General features: G+C 35.4%; 1 protein-coding gene across 1 annotated transcript in view; it reads right to left on the reverse strand.

Annotated features, from left to right (window-relative positions):
- LOC132543983 (helicase with zinc finger domain 2-like) overlaps positions 1-17,729 on the reverse strand; it is a 31,331-nt gene extending 13,602 nt beyond the window's left edge. Inside the window, exons 1-19 of the mRNA XM_060207539.1 lie at positions 17,614-17,729; positions 16,902-16,929; positions 16,410-16,610; positions 15,967-16,003; positions 15,156-15,277; positions 13,694-13,858; positions 11,761-11,800; positions 10,765-10,988; positions 10,309-10,366; positions 9,496-9,963; positions 8,637-9,224; positions 7,018-8,391; positions 6,487-6,799; positions 5,657-5,867; positions 5,024-5,131; positions 3,226-3,746; positions 2,312-2,776; positions 1,640-1,831; positions 674-1,469 (exon numbers count right to left, since the gene is read on the reverse strand). Coding sequence (XP_060063522.1) covers positions 674-1,469; positions 1,640-1,831; positions 2,312-2,776; positions 3,226-3,746; positions 5,024-5,131; positions 5,657-5,867; positions 6,487-6,799; positions 7,018-8,391; positions 8,637-9,224; positions 9,496-9,963; positions 10,309-10,366; positions 10,765-10,988; positions 11,761-11,800; positions 13,694-13,858; positions 15,156-15,277; positions 15,967-16,003; positions 16,410-16,610; positions 16,902-16,929; positions 17,614-17,729 — 6,027 coding nt within the window. The remainder of the gene's footprint in view (positions 1-673; positions 1,470-1,639; positions 1,832-2,311; positions 2,777-3,225; positions 3,747-5,023; positions 5,132-5,656; positions 5,868-6,486; positions 6,800-7,017; positions 8,392-8,636; positions 9,225-9,495; positions 9,964-10,308; positions 10,367-10,764; positions 10,989-11,760; positions 11,801-13,693; positions 13,859-15,155; positions 15,278-15,966; positions 16,004-16,409; positions 16,611-16,901; positions 16,930-17,613) is intronic.
- Between the last annotated feature and the right edge of the window lie 2,928 nt (positions 17,730-20,657).

Consider the following 20,657-nt stretch of genomic DNA (forward strand, 5'->3'; position numbering starts at 1 on the left):
AGATAATTTCACCACAACATCAGGGTGTACAACAGTGGCAAAATTTCAAAGACATTTCCTCAAGTAAAACTTGTATGTAGGTATATGCAGAAAAATGCAAAACAAGACAAGAGAATGTAACTTGTTATATAGCAAATGCATGTCTGTCCATCGTACAAGGCTTTCAATACATAGTCATATAAAACAGCATAGTGCATAAGTAGTACAAGGTCACATATTTTAGAGACTACCATCAGACAATCATTTTACTGATTGACAAGTTTCCTAAATCTTTAATAAAATGGAAACAAAGGTATGACGCTGTCAATCATATAACTTAGGTAATTTGGCCAACATTCTTGAAACCTGCATTTTACTTGCCTATTCTTAAATCAACATAGGCAATATTCTGTCACAATTTCTCTTTGGCAACGTCACAATGCATATGATGCTTTAGGAAGTTAGAAAGTCATTACTGAATCAACAGAAACCTACATCCACTCACAGTTCTGCTAAATATCACTACACTTTAGGTCATAACACAGTTTATGTCATGTATGTAATCAGATTGATAGGTAACAGGGAAGAAATGCAATCAAAGCTGAATGTCACAAAGTAGTCCAAAAACCTACTAATGACAAACTGGTGACTATGCCTGTAAGACTGTAATGTCTCTATCTACTACTGAATATACCTGATCATAATATGGTGTGACAACTCCAATATCTTTTGCCTGGCGAGGTCCCCACTCTTGGGGCCAGTTATAAAAGAGATCCTCTACTCTCTCAACAATCTCCTGGATCTCTGAGAGATTGTAGAATGAAGTGCTGTCATTATCTTGCATCTCGCGTCCCTGAACAGCATAGAATGTCAGTGGTGTAATAGTTAACACTGAGGGCAGCTTGGCTTGAGACTCGAGCTTGTCTGGACCTCCATAGAAAATGGCAGAGATAAATCGGAGAATCTCATGTTTGGAGCGGTAGTTGATGTTGAGGAGAATGTTGACAGGGCTAGCCTGGTCAATCTTGCTGGAATGAGAGTCATAATACTGGTAAAGCCTCTCCAAAAGAGAAATGTGAAAATTCTGGTTACGTGCCTCTCGGCTGTACACTTTCGGACTGATCTGTTTGTGGTCACCAGCTAACACTACACATGTTTTTTCGTTGCAGAGAGATAGTGGCATGATAGTTTCTACCTCTAATGCCTGTGCTGCTTCATCAATAAAGACGTGGGTGAAGTGACCATAAAGGCCCAGATTGGTAAGCACCAGTGATGTGGACAGGGTCACAATGACAATCTGATGAAGTTCAATGTCCTCTCTTGTTGGCATTCCAAAGGCACTACAATCAGGTGTGAGCAAACAGAAGGGCTTCACATCTTTGTGAACTGTGTTGATACGCCTTTCTTTGAAGTAAATTCTCCGCAGATTTATTTTTGGGTGTTTCTTCAGGAATGGTCCCAAGTGTTTCAGAATGTACAAATCTGCAGCACTGAATAAAAAATCAAAATATTAATAGTCATGACCCATTACTTACAGATATATGTTTGCAATTTAAAGCTGCGATTTTAATCAAGCTGATAATGAAAATGTTTTATTTCTGATACTAGTAAAGGTCCTGGTCTTAAGTGAGAAGGAACTACTCTTTAATGAAGTATTCACCTGTTTGACTGAGCACATATGAGGATTCTTGCAGATGGTTTTTCCTTCAGTAGGACCATTGCTGCCTGTGCAATGGTTTCCGTTTTCCCTGTACCAAATGGACCATACATGACAAACGGAGGGGTGTACCCAGATCGCTGGGCCACTATGTGCTTCACAGCCTGGATCTGTTCCACATTCAAGATGTCAGAGCTGAAATGGTTATCATAAAAATAGTACTAAACATATATGTATACATATATGAAATATAAATGTTTAGTAAAAAAAATTGTCTTCCTTTGTCAATGGTGTTACAATGTCCAAAATATCAATTAATTAGCACAATATAAGGTCCATTTTAATAGTTTTAACTTCTAAATACAAATAACTAAGCACAATTCATATCACAGTGGTCTTATGTTCAAAATTTCAGTAGCTATCAGGATGACATTAAATGTCACATGTGTTCTTTCTGGGTGTCCAATATACTTTGATCTCTAAAGTTTCAGAAAATTAAAGCTTTGAATAAACTTTCAAGACAGATCTTTGATTGATTTCTAGAATTTTGAAACTGTTTGTAAGTCTGTTCATTTAGAATCATAATGCAGCATAAAGTTAAAATAAAACAGACTTCTACTGCAAAACAACAAAATTTAAATTAAACACAGAATTGGATTCATCTGAATTGGTTACCTGACTTTGAGGTCATGTCTCTCACTCCACAGTGGTCGGTACTTGGAGATGTCTGGGAAGACTACATCAGTTGTGTGCATCTTGTCAATGGCAAAATGCATCATACAGAAATGCCTGCGGTCCATCTGGAACTGAATCTCTACTGCGACGCTCATGTTCCTTTTCAGATTCAGCTGTCTTACACATGCTTTGGACAAGCACAGGTAGATATACTCTTTGCCTCTCCCATCATAATCAAAATTGTCTTTCCTCACAATTGCTGCTTCAAACACAGTTTTGCTGCTATTGTTAGTAGGTGCGATTAATACTTTACGTACACTGCTCAAGATGAGCTTGCCTGCATCAGTGTCTTCTGTCAGATAATCATTCAGAGGTACCTTAGCAAACAGCTCTCCTGGGTGGGCATACAAGTAGGTGTCTTCCTCAATACCCCCTACACACTCAATTGTCACCTCTAGATTGTATCTGCAGATAGAAATATCCACATTAAATAACATCGCTTTGATATAAACAACAAATATTTCATACAAGCAATGAAAATATCAAGATGACTGAACTACCTATAACATATCTATCAGTCCTCTTTTATGAGGGTTTGAAGGTAAATCTATTTTGGAATGGGTACACAGCTTGTAGATATTTGTGCAAATCTCCAATTGTGTATACACTGTCCCAACTGTCATGACACAGAACATTTTAAAATCCAGCAAGCTACTTTACTTTTCAGATTTGACAGATTAGATAAGTATTCTCATAATATATAGACTTGTTATTTATCATCAAATTGAAAATATCATACCCAATATATAAAATAAATTCAACTTTGATCAGATAAAAAACAAACATAGGTAGGACTTTATCAAGCCACCAATAAATTGTCAACAGTTACAAACATGAGCTTTGTGAACACATACTCAGCTATGATTTGGTGTCTTGTAATTTCTTCAAGCTCTAAGAGTTTCTTCATCTTATGTGTGTAGTTGTTGCGGTTGAGTTCTGTCACTAAACTGTTCTGGGTGACTACACTTTCAGCTTCTGATGGAGCTTTGTATTTGTTTGTCAGCATCTTCTCCAAGTCATCCACCCATTCTGCCTCATTCTTGATTATAACCCTGTTCTCACTGGTCCAGCGGTCAAACTGAAGTTGCCGTCGCAAACTCCTGATTTTGTCATGCATGTGCATTGTTCCCACCTCTACAGAAAGCTTTCTAACAAGGACTGGCTCCTTTCCAAAGTCAAAGATAACCCACTGGCTAAAGGACCCAAACATTGCAGCTGTAAACTTGACCTGCACTTTGTAACATGGCCCATCACGGTCCATCTCCTCACAGCTAGTGCCTTGGGCTATCTGGCAGTGTCCAACCAATCCTTTACCCGACAAGGAAAAGTGCAGACGGTCCTTGTTATACAGCAGAGCCAACTTTTGAAGAGGTAACTGAAATTAGGATATACAAATTATTCTGAATTTCTAATTAAAACCCATGGTGAAGTACCTAATATTGGCCATTTGAGTATTCACTGCTACTCTTCCTAATCAAATAGTCATCTGACCATAAAGACTTATATATGAAAGAGGCCAAATAGGCTTAACTACTCTTCAGCTTACAAAGAAGACATTGGTACATAAAAACATTTTCTGAAAACTTGAATTCATATTCTTTATACATGCTACTACACAAATGACATTACTCCCAACCTCTTGCATGTTGAAAAAGAAACTCACTTGACCCATGAGATTTTGAATATAGATCAAGGTCAATTATCTTAAATTGATTGCTCTTCGACCACTTATGTCAAAGAACCAATGTCAACAGTCTGGACCTTTGTTATTGAGAAAAAGTCGTTTGAAAATTTTAACACATTTGAACCCATTGACCTATAGAAAGAGAAAAGTTCAATCAAACAAACAAAATTGGTTACCACTCATTCCAGCATGCTTTCGAGCTGATTATCAGCACTCCAGATCTTTTGATAATTGAGAAGAAGTCATTTAAAGATTTTTACACATTTGTCCCCGGTAACTTTGTAAATAGGTCAACATCATGCGTTTGATCATACTTGGGAGCCCTTTATCCCAGCAGGCTACAGGCCCAATATCATCACCATAGATCTTTTGGTAATTGAGAAGTTGTTTAAATATTTCATCAAATCTGACCCCAATGACCTTGAAGGTGGGTCAAAGTCATTAATATTGACAAGCTTAGTAGTCCTCCATCCCAGCAACATATGGACCTATTATCAGCAACCTTGGCCTTTTAGTTGTTGAGAAAAAGTTGTTTAAAGATTTTGACATATTTGACAGTAATACATTTAAACAAACTTGTTAGCTCTTTATCCCATCATGCTACAGGACCAATATCAGCACCCTGGGATTTTTGGTGATTGAGAAGAAGTCATTTGAATGGAAAGTTTACGTATGGTAACGAACAAAAAATGCTGGTTATGGGTCAGATAACCTTAAAATCTCTATCTTGCTAGTTCTCGTCTTGATAGAGAGTGGAAAGAATAGTATTGAAGTTGACAATAAAATATGATTTACAATACCAGTTAGCAAATTAACCTGAAAACATCTGCAAGAAAAATATTACATCTTCAATAATGTATATTAACTTCCATAAACAAGACATATTCAAACTTGCTCAAATTATTTGTAAAATGATTCCTTGAAAATTTGAACAATTTGCTGAGGCAACAAGAATCATGGGATTTTACCTGAGATTTGATAGTGAATGTCCACATAAATGTGGCATCTTTGTTCTCTTCATATCTCACTAGGTCCTGGTTACAGGTCACAGATACTCCCTCTAGATCTTCTGATATCTGGTATGACATAAGCAAAATGTTACTGCAATATCCAGATAAAATTATTTTTACAACATAGCAATATAAATATCTGTCTCCTGAAGTCTTGATTGTAAAGTTTTATAGAAACTGCTATCATCTTAAGTCTAGTTTGGAATATTTCATAGAAACAACTGTCTTCTATTAATTGCTGTTGCTAAAGAAAATAACTACTAGAAAATATCTTTCAGGCATAAAATATCCTCCCTCTGATGTAAATTAGCAAGGTGATACTACACTCGCATGGGGCTAGTAGATTTTTATACTGTTGAAAATACTGAAAATTTAGCGAAGCTCCAAGTCTTTACTTACGCTGACATTGTGTGGGAATAGGACGAAATGAATATGGCTGACATTATATGCCTCACCCCATTTTGTGCCTAATGATATGTCAAAGGCATGAGACATTACTGTATGATGCCAGAAAATGTTGTCACATTAATTATGTAAAATATCAGTTCAATGTAATTACTATTACACTTGATGTAAATAAACAACACTTACAACACCTATAGCAGACTCCGCCTGTTCGTATTTCTCCAGTAGCTGGTCCATATAGGAAAAGACCATTTCCTGGCGAGCCATGTCTCGCTTCATCAGTCTCCATTCATGTCTCTCCTTCCATTCTTCCAGCTCCTCAATTGAGTGAGCATGTGTACACATGTTGTACATGTCAGGAACATTGGAGTAGGTACATTTTCCACCATTTTCATTCCTATATAAAACATAAAACTCGAGATCAACACCTGAACAAAAGTCAACTTACGTTAAGGAAACTGAATTATTACTACGTAAAACTAAGCCATTGTGATAGTATTATGATGAATTTTGGGGATTGTTATAGTATTACGATTAATTTTGAGGAGCTTTTGACTTTTCAATATTTAATGTCTGAAATTCTTCTGATACACCCAATACATTAAAATGAAACTTGTAAGTTCTAAAGATTGATTAATCTAAAAGAAATATTTACGAAACGAAGATTGATGAACAATTGATCACGGTCATAAGTCATCTTTAGACTGGTTGTAAAATAAAGATCCATACCAGTAACTCAGCTGCTGCTGCAATTCTTGTAACAAGTAGAAACCCAGGGCTTTTTTGATCAGTCAACCAAAGAACCAATCCACATTTGTTTTCAGATATACCTTTACATTTGAATTTTAAAACTGGTACAAAAATAGCACGTAAATAAGCTACATTAGATTTATTCACAGTTTCCTACACAAGTAAACTAGATATCTCACAAGCAGTTGAAATCATTTGCTGTAGTAGATTCACAGAACAGTGAATGAATTTACTTGTTACAGAGAAGGAACTGTGAATGCACTTACTTGGGACAGAGTTCATAGTTGCTCCCAGGCATACCCCAGGGTGGCTGTCTGTAGTTCCATTGGTGCTCCTTGTCAGAGCTCACATTGAAGTTATGCCTCTCTGAAGCACAGTGTTCATCCCACTGTTTCTGACTATTACACTGCTTGCCACAGTAGGCACAGTATAGGGGATTGAAGTTAGACTGAATGGGTATGGTGATCACATTCTTCACGGCAATCACTGATTCTCCACTTGTGATCTTGGACTTAACTAAGGACTGTCGCTTCTTCTGACTTTCTCTGCTGGCTTCATGCAACTGTTCTAGGGTTGTCACTATATAATATCAACAGAAAAATATCATGAAAATTGCATTATTAATTTAATATTTAGTTTAATATTTTCATAATCCAAACAAATGTTAAACATTTGAATATTCAATATTCAATACATAAATTCAAAAGAATTCATCCAACATTTATTGGATTTGACTATCGTAAGCTTGTTAATGTTGATAATATGTTATTCATATATTTCTATCCGTCGATACTTACAGCTGTGTGTGCACATCCACTGCCAGACCTCCAGTTCCTCCTGACTGTGAGCAAATTGACAGTACCCTCCTCCTGTATATCCACACTTGGTCTTGTTCCTAATAAATTTGCAAATGATAAAAGCAAATCCACCTGGAATCTTTCTTGGTAGTGGTCTGATTTCCCTATTAGCAGTAGCAAGCAAGAAAATTCTGTTTGTTTTCCAGTTAGAGTGGGATTTCACACAGCGATCCTTATGACCATCCTGAACACTCTTTTTTCCATTCTTCCAACAGGTTTGACATATAGCAGTGATCACATATGGACACTCATTATCCTCAAGATCTAGATTTTGCTTCACATTTGCAACAGCATTTGGTGTTTTCTGTGCTACAACTGCAGAAAGTGAGAGTCCTGCAGATGCTGATTGCACAATAACTGTCTGATCTACAGGAGGTGATGCTTCATGCTGATGACCGATAGGTTGAACAATGGCTTTGTTGATCTCGTCCACTATTTCTTCTTTGGACATCCCAGAATCCCTCTCCAACATCCATATATCTCTCTCCACCAAGCTGTGTGCAAATCGACACTCTGCATTGATTTGATTTCTACAGAACTGCAGCCACTTGCAAATTTTGAAGAAGGCTGTTTTATGTAGGAAACCTCTTTGATTGATGAGTTTAATTGATCCGTCATTTGCAAAATGAGCCATTATCTTGTACTCAGACCACTGATGTCCTTTAGGACTACAGAAATCACCAGACCCTTTGAATGAAATACTTCGAGGAGTGCTGCAATAGCAGAATTTACAAATGAAGTCAAAAGATCCTCCATGTTTTTTCAGAACATCCCCAAGTGTAAATCCCTTGGCAACACTAACTGAACGATTCTGCATGATGAATTCTGTGATGTTGAATTTTTCATCCTTTTCCAATGTCCATAATGTCTGCTCTTCCACATTGTGGGCAAAGGAACAAGACTCTTCTCCATACCTACAGAGACCAGGATTTCCATAATACACACTATTACATAAGATGTACTTACCTGGAAACTCACGATGATTTTTGCGTTCCCTAATACAATGCCAGGGCACTGATTGCCCTTTAAGTTTCACTGTTAGCACATTCTCCTCACATTTATGAGTTTTCTGTTGAGGCATGTAGTATCCAGGCTGGTTGCCATAAACAAAACACACTTTGCACACTAGTTTGAAATCATGAGTGTCTCTTAATGGAAATTTAAGAATTGTGACTGGTTGGTTGGTTTCTACTGTCTGTGATGGCATTTCTGAGGCTGGTTTTGGTGCTGGTGCCTGCATCAGATTTGGTCTCATCTGTGTTTGGTTTGTAGGACCTGAGTGATAATGTGGCTTGTCTTGTCGAAAAAAACCACCTGCTCAAAATAAAGAAAATACAAAAGAATTCTATGAGGTTTCAAACTAATTGGTTGCATCATCCGAATTACCCCTAAAAGACTCCTATAGAGTTACGTTAAATTCTTTTTCAAAAGTCACCAACCCTTTCTCGTTGTATTTCCAAATAATCCTAGAGATAAACTGTTTCTCCAAAATCAAACAAAACTCAGTAATAGCAATAACCCTTCAAAGTGACTGTAAAATCCAGTGGAAAAAAGCTTACCTTGGGGAGCCTGCATTCTTGGATACGAGACATGGTATTTATTTGTAGTTTGTTGTGGACCAGGCATTCTTGGAGGGGGAAATCTGGTGTTAACATTCATCGTTGGTGTAAAATTTCCTGTGTTTCCTCCAAATGGAGGTGGTGGTCGACTCAGATTTGGCCTTACCGGGGAGGCCACCAGATGTTGAGGTGTATACTGGACAGAGGAATGTTGAGGTTTAGGAAGCAAGGCTGCAGTTGTGCTTGGTTGGTATGAAGGTTCAGGTGGAGACATTTGTGTACGGATTGCTGTACCTCTGGAAGGTGCTTCAAAAAGCGTAGTTCTAGGTTTGGACGTCGGCATTTTCACCACTGGGGCTGGGACAGGCTCGGTCTGATGTGCTTTCAGGACAGGGGGTTTAAGGAGGGGTTCTTGCTTTACAACTGGCTGCCTCAAGAGTGCCTCTTGTTGTTTAGCAGCCTGTGTGGCAGATTTGGATTTCTTTTGCTTAAAGTTGAGGCCAGGGATGCCTGGTGACTGTACAGGTTGTGCTGGTTCATTCTGAGCAATATTGTTTTGTATGAATGTCTCCAAATCCCAGCTAGATTCTGCAAGGACCAAAGAACAAATTATAACAAATTCTCTTTGAAACTGATGAAGTGTTAATATTGAATATTACATTTCTGATTTATACATGTGTTCAGAAATTTATAAATAGTATAGTTGCAAAATTACCACCATGACAAATATATGAAATAAATGTTGTAACAGTTAACAAACATTTCGTATTGGAAGTCTTAAATGTTCACAATATTATCTGTATATTTATAGACTTACCAATTTTTAGCTCATGTAACTTTTCAATAAAATTAGTTATGCTGAACTGTTCGTCTTTATCCATCTCCCAGAGGTCCATCTCAGCCTTTGTATGGGCAAATGTGCATCGATCATCACCAACTCTACATGGCTGACTCTGTGTAAACTGTAAACACTTCTTGTAGTGATAAATCAACTTCGGATTTTTGTGCTCCGGTCGAGGGCGTATTCTAATCCAGGTGATATTTTTGGTTGACATGGTTGCCTTCAGCTTCACTACAAGATAGTCTTTATCACATGTGTGTTTGAAATCGTAGAAATTATAGCCTTGCACACCTTCCCCAGTCTTGACAAAACATTGAGAACATGCCAATTTGAAATCATAGTTTTCCAATGGAAAATATAAAGCGTTCAAGTCCTCATCACTTAGAGTAGGAGCAGTTTTCTTGGGTGGTTGTTTGTGAACAGGACTAGCAGCAGTGGTACTACTGTAAACTGAAGAACACTGATTTTTTTCTGGCTTGATTTTCCCTGTGAAAAACATTTTTGAAAAGTCATTAAAAGTAAAAACCTATAACAACTAATATTGTGAAATTAATATCTAGTGGCTACTACAACATATGGACACATACGAACAACCTTATTATTCTCAAACATAGGACAAAGTTTTCTACAACAAAATGTTCAGGTAATATACAACAACCAATCAGTGTGCCAGAAAATAAAATGTTGAGAAGGATTCTTCACTTCTGTTATCTTTATATCAGGCTTCATACATCGTTTTTAGCAAAGTTTCATACCCCCATCAATTTTAAACGGAGGCTACAAAGACCTTATTACATATTTATGAGCTAGGTCTACAAACAAGGTACATACCAGATGAAAAAGTATCAAGTCCCATTCCATCACCAAGTCTTGCCCTTGGAGAAGATTCCTGAAAAATTGTAATAATACTGTTGTAAACTATCTCAAACCTGCGAGTGTCCATGACCTCTCACCTCTTTATCCTTGTCAAAATGGTTTAAACGTTTCATGTCTAAGTACATTACATGAAAGTCACATCCACACAAAACATTTTAACAAAACAAAAACATCTTTGTCATTATTTACAGAAATTTGCATCGCAAACACTTAAGGCTTCAATACCTATCAATATGAAGAATCATGGAGACAGATGTAACCAAAAAACTAACTCTATGTAAAGATGTATGAAACTGAACGTTCTATGATTTACAAGTGGTTTTAATATGTTCTGTTATTTTTTCTCATAGCAGCTGTTTTATTCTGAAATAAGTAATGTTAAGAGTTTAGACTTGGTTATTAATAACAAACCTGTTTGGTGACAGAGCTGGATGTTGGAAACTTAATGATGCTGGGGCCTGAGGAAGAAAAATTGGTTTTACGCACATTAAGAAAGTTACTAGCAAATTTTTCATCTTCGTTGAGACTACTGCCATCACTACTGCTTCCTTCTTCACTTTCTGACTCAGAAAAAGTGTGTCCATTCCTTGGCATGGTCATCGCCTGTTTGCTTTTCTTCTGCTGCTTCTGTTTGCCTATAACAATTGAGATTTCATTGATGTATTCAAGAATTGGAAATGTTTTGACCGTTATTCTTTATTTCTTTATAACAGAAGTTAACATATCCTCATTTTTTGTGATAGAATTAATCATATTAAATAAATTACAAACACCTTTAAAGCAATCTACTCCAGCAAATAATTTTGTATATAATGACAATCTATTTGATATATTCTTCATGTAAACTATTGCAGGGCACACAGTAACATGTTAATGGGCCACAAATTTTAATTTCTTCCCTATGACAATGTTGAAAAGTCTGTTAGTATGCAACAATTGCATAAAAGGGTATGGTCAATGTTATGGTAGGAGAAGTCTAATATTAGAAACAAGGCAATACCCTATACATCTTGGATAATCCAAGGGTTACAATCACTTTCATAAGAAAGTTTGTGATCGTAATCCCTGGAATTTCGAGGATGAACCTTATCATCAATCCTAGTAGTCAGACAGCGTGTTCCTTTTTCCCTTATAGTTACACAGTGGTATAAATCATATAAATCAGGACACAGCGACCCCTTCCTAGGACAGAGGCCAATCAGAAGGCCACAGACTAATAATGCATCTCCCAAATATATTCAGTAAGATTAAGATGAAAAGGAAAATTGCAGAGACAATTCTAAGTCTGTCAGCAGACACTTCATTACTTTAATGAAATGTCAGCAGTTTACCATGTTATAGCAAGACAATCAAAATATCAAGTAGTGACTTTGGGCAAGGATAGCTTTATTTTTTGGAATAACTTACCACCAGAGTTTTTCTTCATGACTTTGGCTTTTGATGAATTCTGAAAAAGGATTTTTTTTAAAAATTGAAATATGCACTGTATTAAGGACCATACTTCAGAATCATATCTGTACAAACACATTTATTATGATATTCATTCAAAAAACAAATCAACAAATAAAATTTGTATTCTTATTTTTCTTTATCAAGTTATATTTAATCAATAGTAATATGGACATTGTAAAAACTGACATAAAATATCCATCCAATATCCATGTATTCTTAATCTACTAAAATAACGAGGCCCAAGGGGCCTTAACGGTCACCTGAGGAATATATGTCAATAATCTGGGGATTTTAAAATGTTGCAAAAATGTAACAACACTTGTGCAGGACCGTGTGTAAAACATCTGTACCAAGTTTGAACATGACCCACCCAATGGTTCTTGAGAGGATGTCCATAATGTCTTAGCCAAACAAAGGTCAGGGTGGCCATTTTGGATTTTGAATCGCCGCAAAAAGTTAAAACACTTGCCAGGACCTTGTGTAGAACATTCGTATAAAGTTTCCCCTTTTCCCCCCTCCTGGGGCCCCTATTGGGGCCACACCCTTTTTCTTCGCAAACTAGAATCGGCTTCCCATGCGGATGCTTTGTGCCAAGTTTGGTCAATATCCATCCACTGGTTCTTGAGAAGTAGTCATTTAATGAAAGTTTCTACATATGGCCCCTTTTACACCCCTTATAGGACCCAAAGGGGACATTATCACTTTTTTCAACATAATTTCATATGTCCTTCACTAAGGGATGCTGTCTACCAAATTTGGTTGAAATCGGTCAAAGTTGAATTTTCTATCATTTTGAGCGCCCCCTAGTGGGGCCGTTTTTGACCCAATTTTTTTTCATTCGCAAACTTTGTAGACCTTGCCATTAGGACCCTAAATATCAAATATGATTTTAATCTGACTGTTGGTTCATGAGAAGAAGATTTTTAAAGATTTATCTAATTTTACCCACTTTTCCCCCCTCCTGCAGCCCCTATTGGGGCCACACCCTTTTTCTTCGAAAACTTGAAGCGGATTCCCATGGGGATGCTTGATGCCAAGTTTGGTCAAAATCCATCCAATAGTTCTTGAGAAGAAGTCGAATATGTGAAAAGTTAACGAAGCACGATGACAGACAAATCATGATGGCAATAGGTCACCATTAGCCTTTGGCTCAGGTGACCTAAAAATCAAATTACATCACTAGTAGGGATCTTGGTGCCCACTCACATTTTATCTTTATTTGTACTTAAAAACTTTAATCTTCTCCCTTCTTTCCTCTGACTTCACTCTTAACTATGTAAATGAAATGGAAAATTTCCCCTTAAAGAGAGATAATAACCTTTAAAAGACCGACTAGGGACCAAGGGAACCCTACATATGAAATTTGAGAAAGATCTATCCAGCTTTTCTCAAGAAATTTGAGACAGATTCATCTTGTGCTTCTCAAGAAATAGCAATAAGAAAATTTCATAATCAAAATTCAAGATGGCTGTGCACCATTTTTGTTTCCTGATCACGCCTAAATCCATAGGGTATAACTAGGGACCAACAGGAATCTACAGGTGAAATTTGACATGATCTATCCAGTACTTCAAATGAAATAGCAATAACAAAAACTGTTGACTGATGATGGGCTAAAAATATTTTGTTACATTTCAACCCTCTGCCCCTAATTAACAATACAGTTGCTTTGTTATTTAAAGCTCAGTGACCATTTTTTCCAAATTCAAAGTTTGAAGAGAAAGAGTCAATTTCCAATTAATTAGAAAACATTTAATATCAAAATTGAGAATACCCTTAGAAAAGTACAGAATAAAATCACCTTTGGTTTTTCATGTTAAATACATATATATCATTTGAAAATGCAAAAGAATTTTTTTTTTCCTTTTTTGGATTTACTACCACTCACCTCATTAACATGTATATTTGTTCCAGTTAACCAATCAGCATCTGGTTGATTTGCAGCCTCAGTCTGAGCATGTTGAACAGATATATTAGCAGTAGATGATTTCTGTTTTGAGGAGGTTTCAATTTCCAAGGCATCAGAAAGCTCTTCAATTAACTCTCTAAAGATCTGCAACAGAGCATATGAAGGTCAATTCATTGTTAATTCATACTAGCAAACAATCTTATATGAACTCAATATCATCTTGACCTAGTAAAGAACATTTGCATATCCAGTGTTAAGGGGGACAAAGAAACTAACACTGGGTTTACTTGGGGAATTTCCCTCACAATATACAATGTATACACAACAAGATTGAAAAGGGAATTCCCCCAATACTGGAAATTCCCACTCAATTACAACACTATATTTACATCTTTCATTTTTCCTTTCTGGTTTTACTTTCATTTCCATGAATTCAAACATAGAATGAATTTTTATTACATAAAACATCACTTCAATATGTTGTATTTTCATACCAGTTTGAGTTATTCCATTCCTGCCAACTTTTCAAAATTCTCAAGGGGGAGACAAGTGTGAACAACATTTTTGGCTCACTACGATGATACCTTGTTTATAGCATCATTTGTCACAAACGAAAAATTAATTAAAGTATCTTTAATCAATACTTTTAGATAACTTTAAATTGATAAAGTCCATGCTTCACTATACAATAACAATAAAAATATATCTGCTTTTTTGCATCAATAAGAATCAAGTTGGAATTTATTAAATTAAATTCTTAGTAGTCATTTAACTCACACAATATAATAGATTTCTGCTTTTTTGCATCAGTAAGAACCAAGTTGAAATTTATTAAATTAAACTCTCAGTAGTCATTGAACTCACACAATATAACAGATTTAAGACTTATGATAATCTGTTCAGTTGTTAATAAGGGATATGTATCTCCAAATATGATGCTTCTGAAAGAATTTGTTGAATTGAAATAAGGTAAAAAAGTATTGATCATCTCATGAAATTTTTGAGCTGTCATTTTATTAAAATGTTAAAGAGGCAAAATAAAAAAGATAAATGAAATAAATTCTTTCATAAAATTCCAAATGTTTTAATCTAGATCTAATGGTCCATGATATTTTATTTTTGTAATTACTGTGAAATATGTACTTAGAAAATAACTGTCATTCCTGACACACCTAGCTAGGCCTCGAGTACATGGCCATATGGTCAGTCTCATCTATTTGACAAATATAGCAAAGGTACTTATGACCTACCCACCTGGATCTCTGAAATCGGGAGACTGAGATTACCCCAATTTTGATCCATATGATTGGGAGGCCGAGCTGGGGAGTGAAAATCAGCATACTCCCGACTGAATCCCGAAAGTTGGCAGGTATGTTATTCAGATAAATGAACAGATATTAGTGTGATGTAAACATTGATGTAATGATATATAATAACTTACATTAGGTTGTTTGAGATGCCCCTGTTGTGCAATCTTGAGGGCCTCTGCAGTCCTATTCTGTGCTTTTAAGGCTTGTACTTGTCTATAGTAGGCTTTGATGTTTGAACTAAATATATCAATAGCTAAAATAGAGGAAAAAAACAAAAGACTTATAGTTCATCTGACATTTAGATCTCATTGGTTCATTTATTTACGCACAAAGCTTGTCAAAATTTTGAAATTTTCTACAGAAATTTTGTGCACTCAATATTTTAAGCTTTAGGAAAATGCATTTTGTTGATTTTACTTTTGATGACACTTAAAACATTTATGCTGCTTTATTTTTTATTTGATAGCACCATAAACCCCTTAAATAACAAATAATGATTTTAACTCATGTTTAAAACTTGTGATACATAAGTTTCCTGATAAAATAAGGAACGTAGGCAAGTTTGATTATAAAAACTCTGTACTTAAACATCAATAAAGCAAAATATTAAAATTATGTCCTCAAACTTCATCTACACTTCCCTGTCAGATTTGGTAATAAGTCATATCCTGAATATGATGGAGTATGAGCACTTTGATTCTTGAAGGCAACACTCTTCTATCCCGTTTTCAAAATTTTGCAATTGTGAGGAATACTGAAAGACTGCAAACTGATAATACTCTCCACTAGTATTGGCCAGCAACTAAAAAATTTTCAGGTATATGATATCTTTATGTTATTTGAGAATGTCTAACTTCTTGTATTTTATTGGTTGACAATCCAATGGATTATTTGCTCAATGTATACTCATTTCTACATTTAAAATCTTCCTTAACTTCTTACCTTTCTCACAGTCATGAATAGCTTCGTTGTACATTTCCTTAAAAAAAATTAAATCTCATTGAAGTATTTCATGAAAATGAATATACTTGTCAATACTCCTATACTCTGATCAATCTAATATACTGTAATACATTATTTAAATATCAAATTTCAACTGTAAGGCTTGAAAATATTAGCAATTGTTATCTGGAATTTTATAGTTGCTGTGTTAATCTTTTGTTTATATATATATTCTAAAAAATAATTTTCTGAAAATTTTGAAATAGTGATTGCAAAAATACTTGAATTAATATTAGCCTCTTTTAATTATTTACCGTTAACTTTTTTAATTTCAAGTAAAATCTTGATAAAATAATCTTTTAGTCCTCAAAAGGTACCACATACTGACATTTTGAAGTTACTTTTTCATGGTTTATAATGTAATCAGATACAACTCCACTTACCTTTTTAAGACAGCAGAATGCTCTATTTGAGAAAAGAGTAGATACAAATTCCTTATCCACATCATGATAGAATCGTGTCTCTAATATCCTCCCAATAAATAATGCATTTCGATAATGCATCCACGCAACATCATAGTGACTTTCTTTGAATACAGTATTTCCTTCATCTTTCAAATCCTGCATTAACATTAACAGGGTTTGCTGAAAGAAAAATGTACATAGGATTTAAACTTGTCCCACTTTCCTACTAATACAACTATTTATCCCCAGCATACACCTCTTTCATGCCTGTATCACAATTCATACATCAAAGGTCTAATATTTGTAATGATCCATGATTACTTACTGAAAGCCAATTAAGTTTAAATAGAGAAACCTTATTTCTTTTAAAACTGAAAGCAAAACATATCTGCTCCAATCCTGAACTGTTTTAATTAAATTTTTCGCACAGCTTGATCTTACATTCACTGTAACAATTGTTAAAATACACACCTTGCTAACTTTGGGTTCCTGGTCAGCACTACAATAAGAATAAAGGAAAATATTGATTAACTTAATGCTATGCATCTGAAAACATGACCATCAATAACTGTAAAGCTATCCTGTAATTAGCTGACATGACTTTTAATTCAAGAGAAATAGTAATTGTAAAATTATCAATATGACAGTCATATCACATGTGGCACATGTCCTAATTTCATTTCAGGCCAACTAAGAGCTCTACTCACTAATGAAGGTACTGACTCTGTATCCTTATATAGAATGACACAGTCCATCGAACCTCTGACAATGCACTATAAAAGTGACTTCATATTTTGTATTTTGAGAGGTGTTAATAACTGAGAACTTGTATTTTGCAAGATATAGATATTGGTGCAAATACATAAATTTAAACTATAACCCAAGTTTTGTTTTATTGCATTAGTTTCAAGCTTGATAGTAACCTCAGACACTTATGGTCCAAGTCATATATAAATTGCGACAAACTTTTCAGTTTTGGTAACGGGCACTAATCAAGCACTTCTACCATTAGACTTTGATTTTGCTACAATATATTCCGAAGATGCAATCTGAGGAAAGATATGCCATATTGAAGGAGGAACTTTGGATTTCAAAGATTATTACTTCAAGGTTACTGCAGATATCACACTATCATACTTGCTCAATCATATCTGATGATAACAATATTATATACAGTACTTACACCAGCAAGTTCCAGTACTGTCCTATCCGTTCTTTCCTCTCTTCTCTCATCCGCATCTCTTCGAAATCTCGTGGGACATCGCTGGTATACACCCCATCCGACCAGGGTAGATCCATGGCTATGGATCAAAACCCTCTCCTAAGAAAAAATAAGATGTTTAATTTTCCTTTCCAACTTGTGACAATATAAACATAGTGGCAACCCCATGTATATGCAGAAAGCCAGTGAAATCATATATGATAAATCAGATGTGATTTTCAGCAGGTCGTTGGACTTTCTCAATTTTGTTCATTTGGTTGGTATTATAGGGGTCCCATACAGATGAGAAAACTAATATTATGTAGGCATTGTCTTGTATTTAAGAATAACTGCTTTTAAGTTTTGACATACAAAGCCTAAATTTCAAATGGCATTAGCAATTAAAGTATTTATATGAGTGCCCCATTTCAGGTTGGAATGTATGATGACATAAAGATGTTTTGCTTAATCTGTAAATTCTAAGGTATCTCCGTTAACCTGATAGTCCTGTACAAATTTGCTTTGCCATTGGTTTAGATCTTTTAGGACAGTATATTTGACTGGATGGAAATTCATCAACCAGTCCTTTCCCAGTTACATGCTGATGTGAGAATCAAACTGTAGTTTTTTAACATCTTCCTGCATCTCTACAGGCCAAACATGTCAAGGACCTCAAACTACAGGCACATACAAGCTATCCAAAGGCACATACAGGTATAAATATGCCCAACCTTATTTCCTTATACCTTAACACAGTAGAACCTCAAACCAACCCCCCCCCCTCCCCAAATCAATTTCATTCATAGCATGACATTCACAGCATTTAAAGTCATTTTAACACGCAAACAGGAGATCACACTAATCTGCAATTTTTTATCACCAAGCACAATGCAAATGCAAAATTGCCACTGCACAAACACCAAAGTACTGTTTACACATCTAAAGCCAATATGCCATGTATATTACCATCAGTACTGATGGCAGTAAACAAAACGACGTAATGGCAAGACTTACTAAAAATCTTCTAAGTACAGTTTGGGTTCAAGAAAGAAATGGAAATATGTGCACACGCCACATCGTTTTTAATTAAACACCAAGTGGGTGTATAAAGACAACCCATTCGCTTTATTTGGTTTTAATTTGACAGTGCATTAAGCTAATGAATCGTTATTTAGAACTGTGACAATATTTGGTTTCCACAGATGTTCGCAGTATGTCATATACAGCCTGTGTAAATGAACGCACCGGGAAAGTCATATTGTATATCTATATGGCGTATTTGGAGTTGATGAGTTATCTTCAAAACATAGAATTAGTTACTACACAGGCATATACTACAGAACAAGAGTAACAACAATCATTGCAAAGCTAAAATAGCCATGCTTCGACAGTTTCCGTGTCAATGACGCACAGCAACCACCTTATGTTTAGGCTTTAGAGTAATGGTCATATAATGTCAATTTTTCCATCATACACAAGAAATATTTACCTATCAACAACGTTGTATCTGTCGCTTTCGCATGTTGAACAGTAAGTAATTTCCCTACAAGTAGAAATGTAAACTTTTACACATTGATCCGTCTCGAGATTTCGGTCGGTGCATACAAATTTCGAATCAATCAGATTTGTGAAAAATTATAAACTTTCCAAATATATATATTAAAATAGTTGACGAAGTCGCATTTAGAACCAAATATCATCCATTCAACTTATTACGGAATAGGCATATCGATAAATTAGATAAAATATTCACCAAAAACATACACCACTCTCGTTTTGTTTTATTTGTGCCTTCTATTTTTATAAGAACCACCAACTCCCGCGAAGTTAACGCTTGGTGTATTTTGATTGGTTATTTGCAAACGTAGCCCTGCCTTGCTCTTTCGCTTATAACAGAGACAGCAGTCTAACTGAAAAGTTGGCGAATACATGTATTTACTTGTTTTGCTGGAATCAACAATATTGTAATATTTAAAGTCCCCTGTGTACACCAGGACGTTATGTAACGTAACAAAGGACAGCACATGTGCATATGTTGTTTGGAATAATCGACAACTGGTTAAGAAAAAAAACTTAATCTGTTCAAATAGAAACCATGAAGATTATTATAACTGGATTGCGAAGTGGAACATATCATCCAATTTCATTGGAACCTCTGTCTATTAGATGTTATAAACATAAACTTATTCTAATGTTTAAAAATTTGGAAACAAGATTCAGGAGTCCGGAAAAGCACTCGTCCAGTCGTCATGGACGAGTGAAAATTGTCTCGGACAACCAGATTTATCTTTGTCAGTCGTCCGTCGGACGAGTACTTTTTCCCAATGATATTAATGTTACAAGTTAAATTTCAATACGAATGTAATGAAAATTTAAAACAAAGAAACGTGTTTACGGTACTTCGAAAACAAAATATTCCAGTCTGCTTTCTAACTTTCGATTACACCAGAACTCCCTTGACGTCAAATATAGCATTCGGAATACCTTAGTCATTTTCCCGCGGTCATCGCGTTCTTAACTGTACCTAGTCAGCCGGATGTAAACAAACACTACGACTAGGCCTAAGTCGAGCACAATGTCTGACGCAAAGCAGCCATCACTGCATTGTTTTTTCACTAAAACTTCAAATAGAAATAGAAAAAAAGTCACATGTCACATTCTCGCTGATTAAGTCGCAATTTGAAAGCTGAATTTGAACGAGTAAATTTTTCATCCCACCAGACCTGTGCCTAGTGGTTTAAAATATTTTTCCAGACCCCTGTAATACGACACCCGAATATTTATGTAAATTATCAAACTATAGATAATGATGCTCCACTTCATAATCTACAACAGAACCGATATTTTAAATGTTCCCTGTCGTAAAACTTATATGTTATTCCATGTTTTCCCCAGATGTAGTGACAATATGAAGTATTATAGAAAATATTTTTTTACTATCCTTATCATTGTGTATCGTAGCTATGGAAAGGAAAAAAAGAAAACGAGATATTTTACTAATAACAGTAACTTTTTTTTTCATTTTC

Source organism: Ylistrum balloti, unplaced genomic scaffold (assembly GCF_031769215.1).
Source record: "Ylistrum balloti isolate Yb309-2 unplaced genomic scaffold, AGI_CSIRO_Ybal_v1 Utg369772, whole genome shotgun sequence".
Lineage (NCBI taxonomy): Eukaryota > Metazoa > Mollusca > Bivalvia > Pectinida > Pectinidae > Ylistrum > Ylistrum balloti.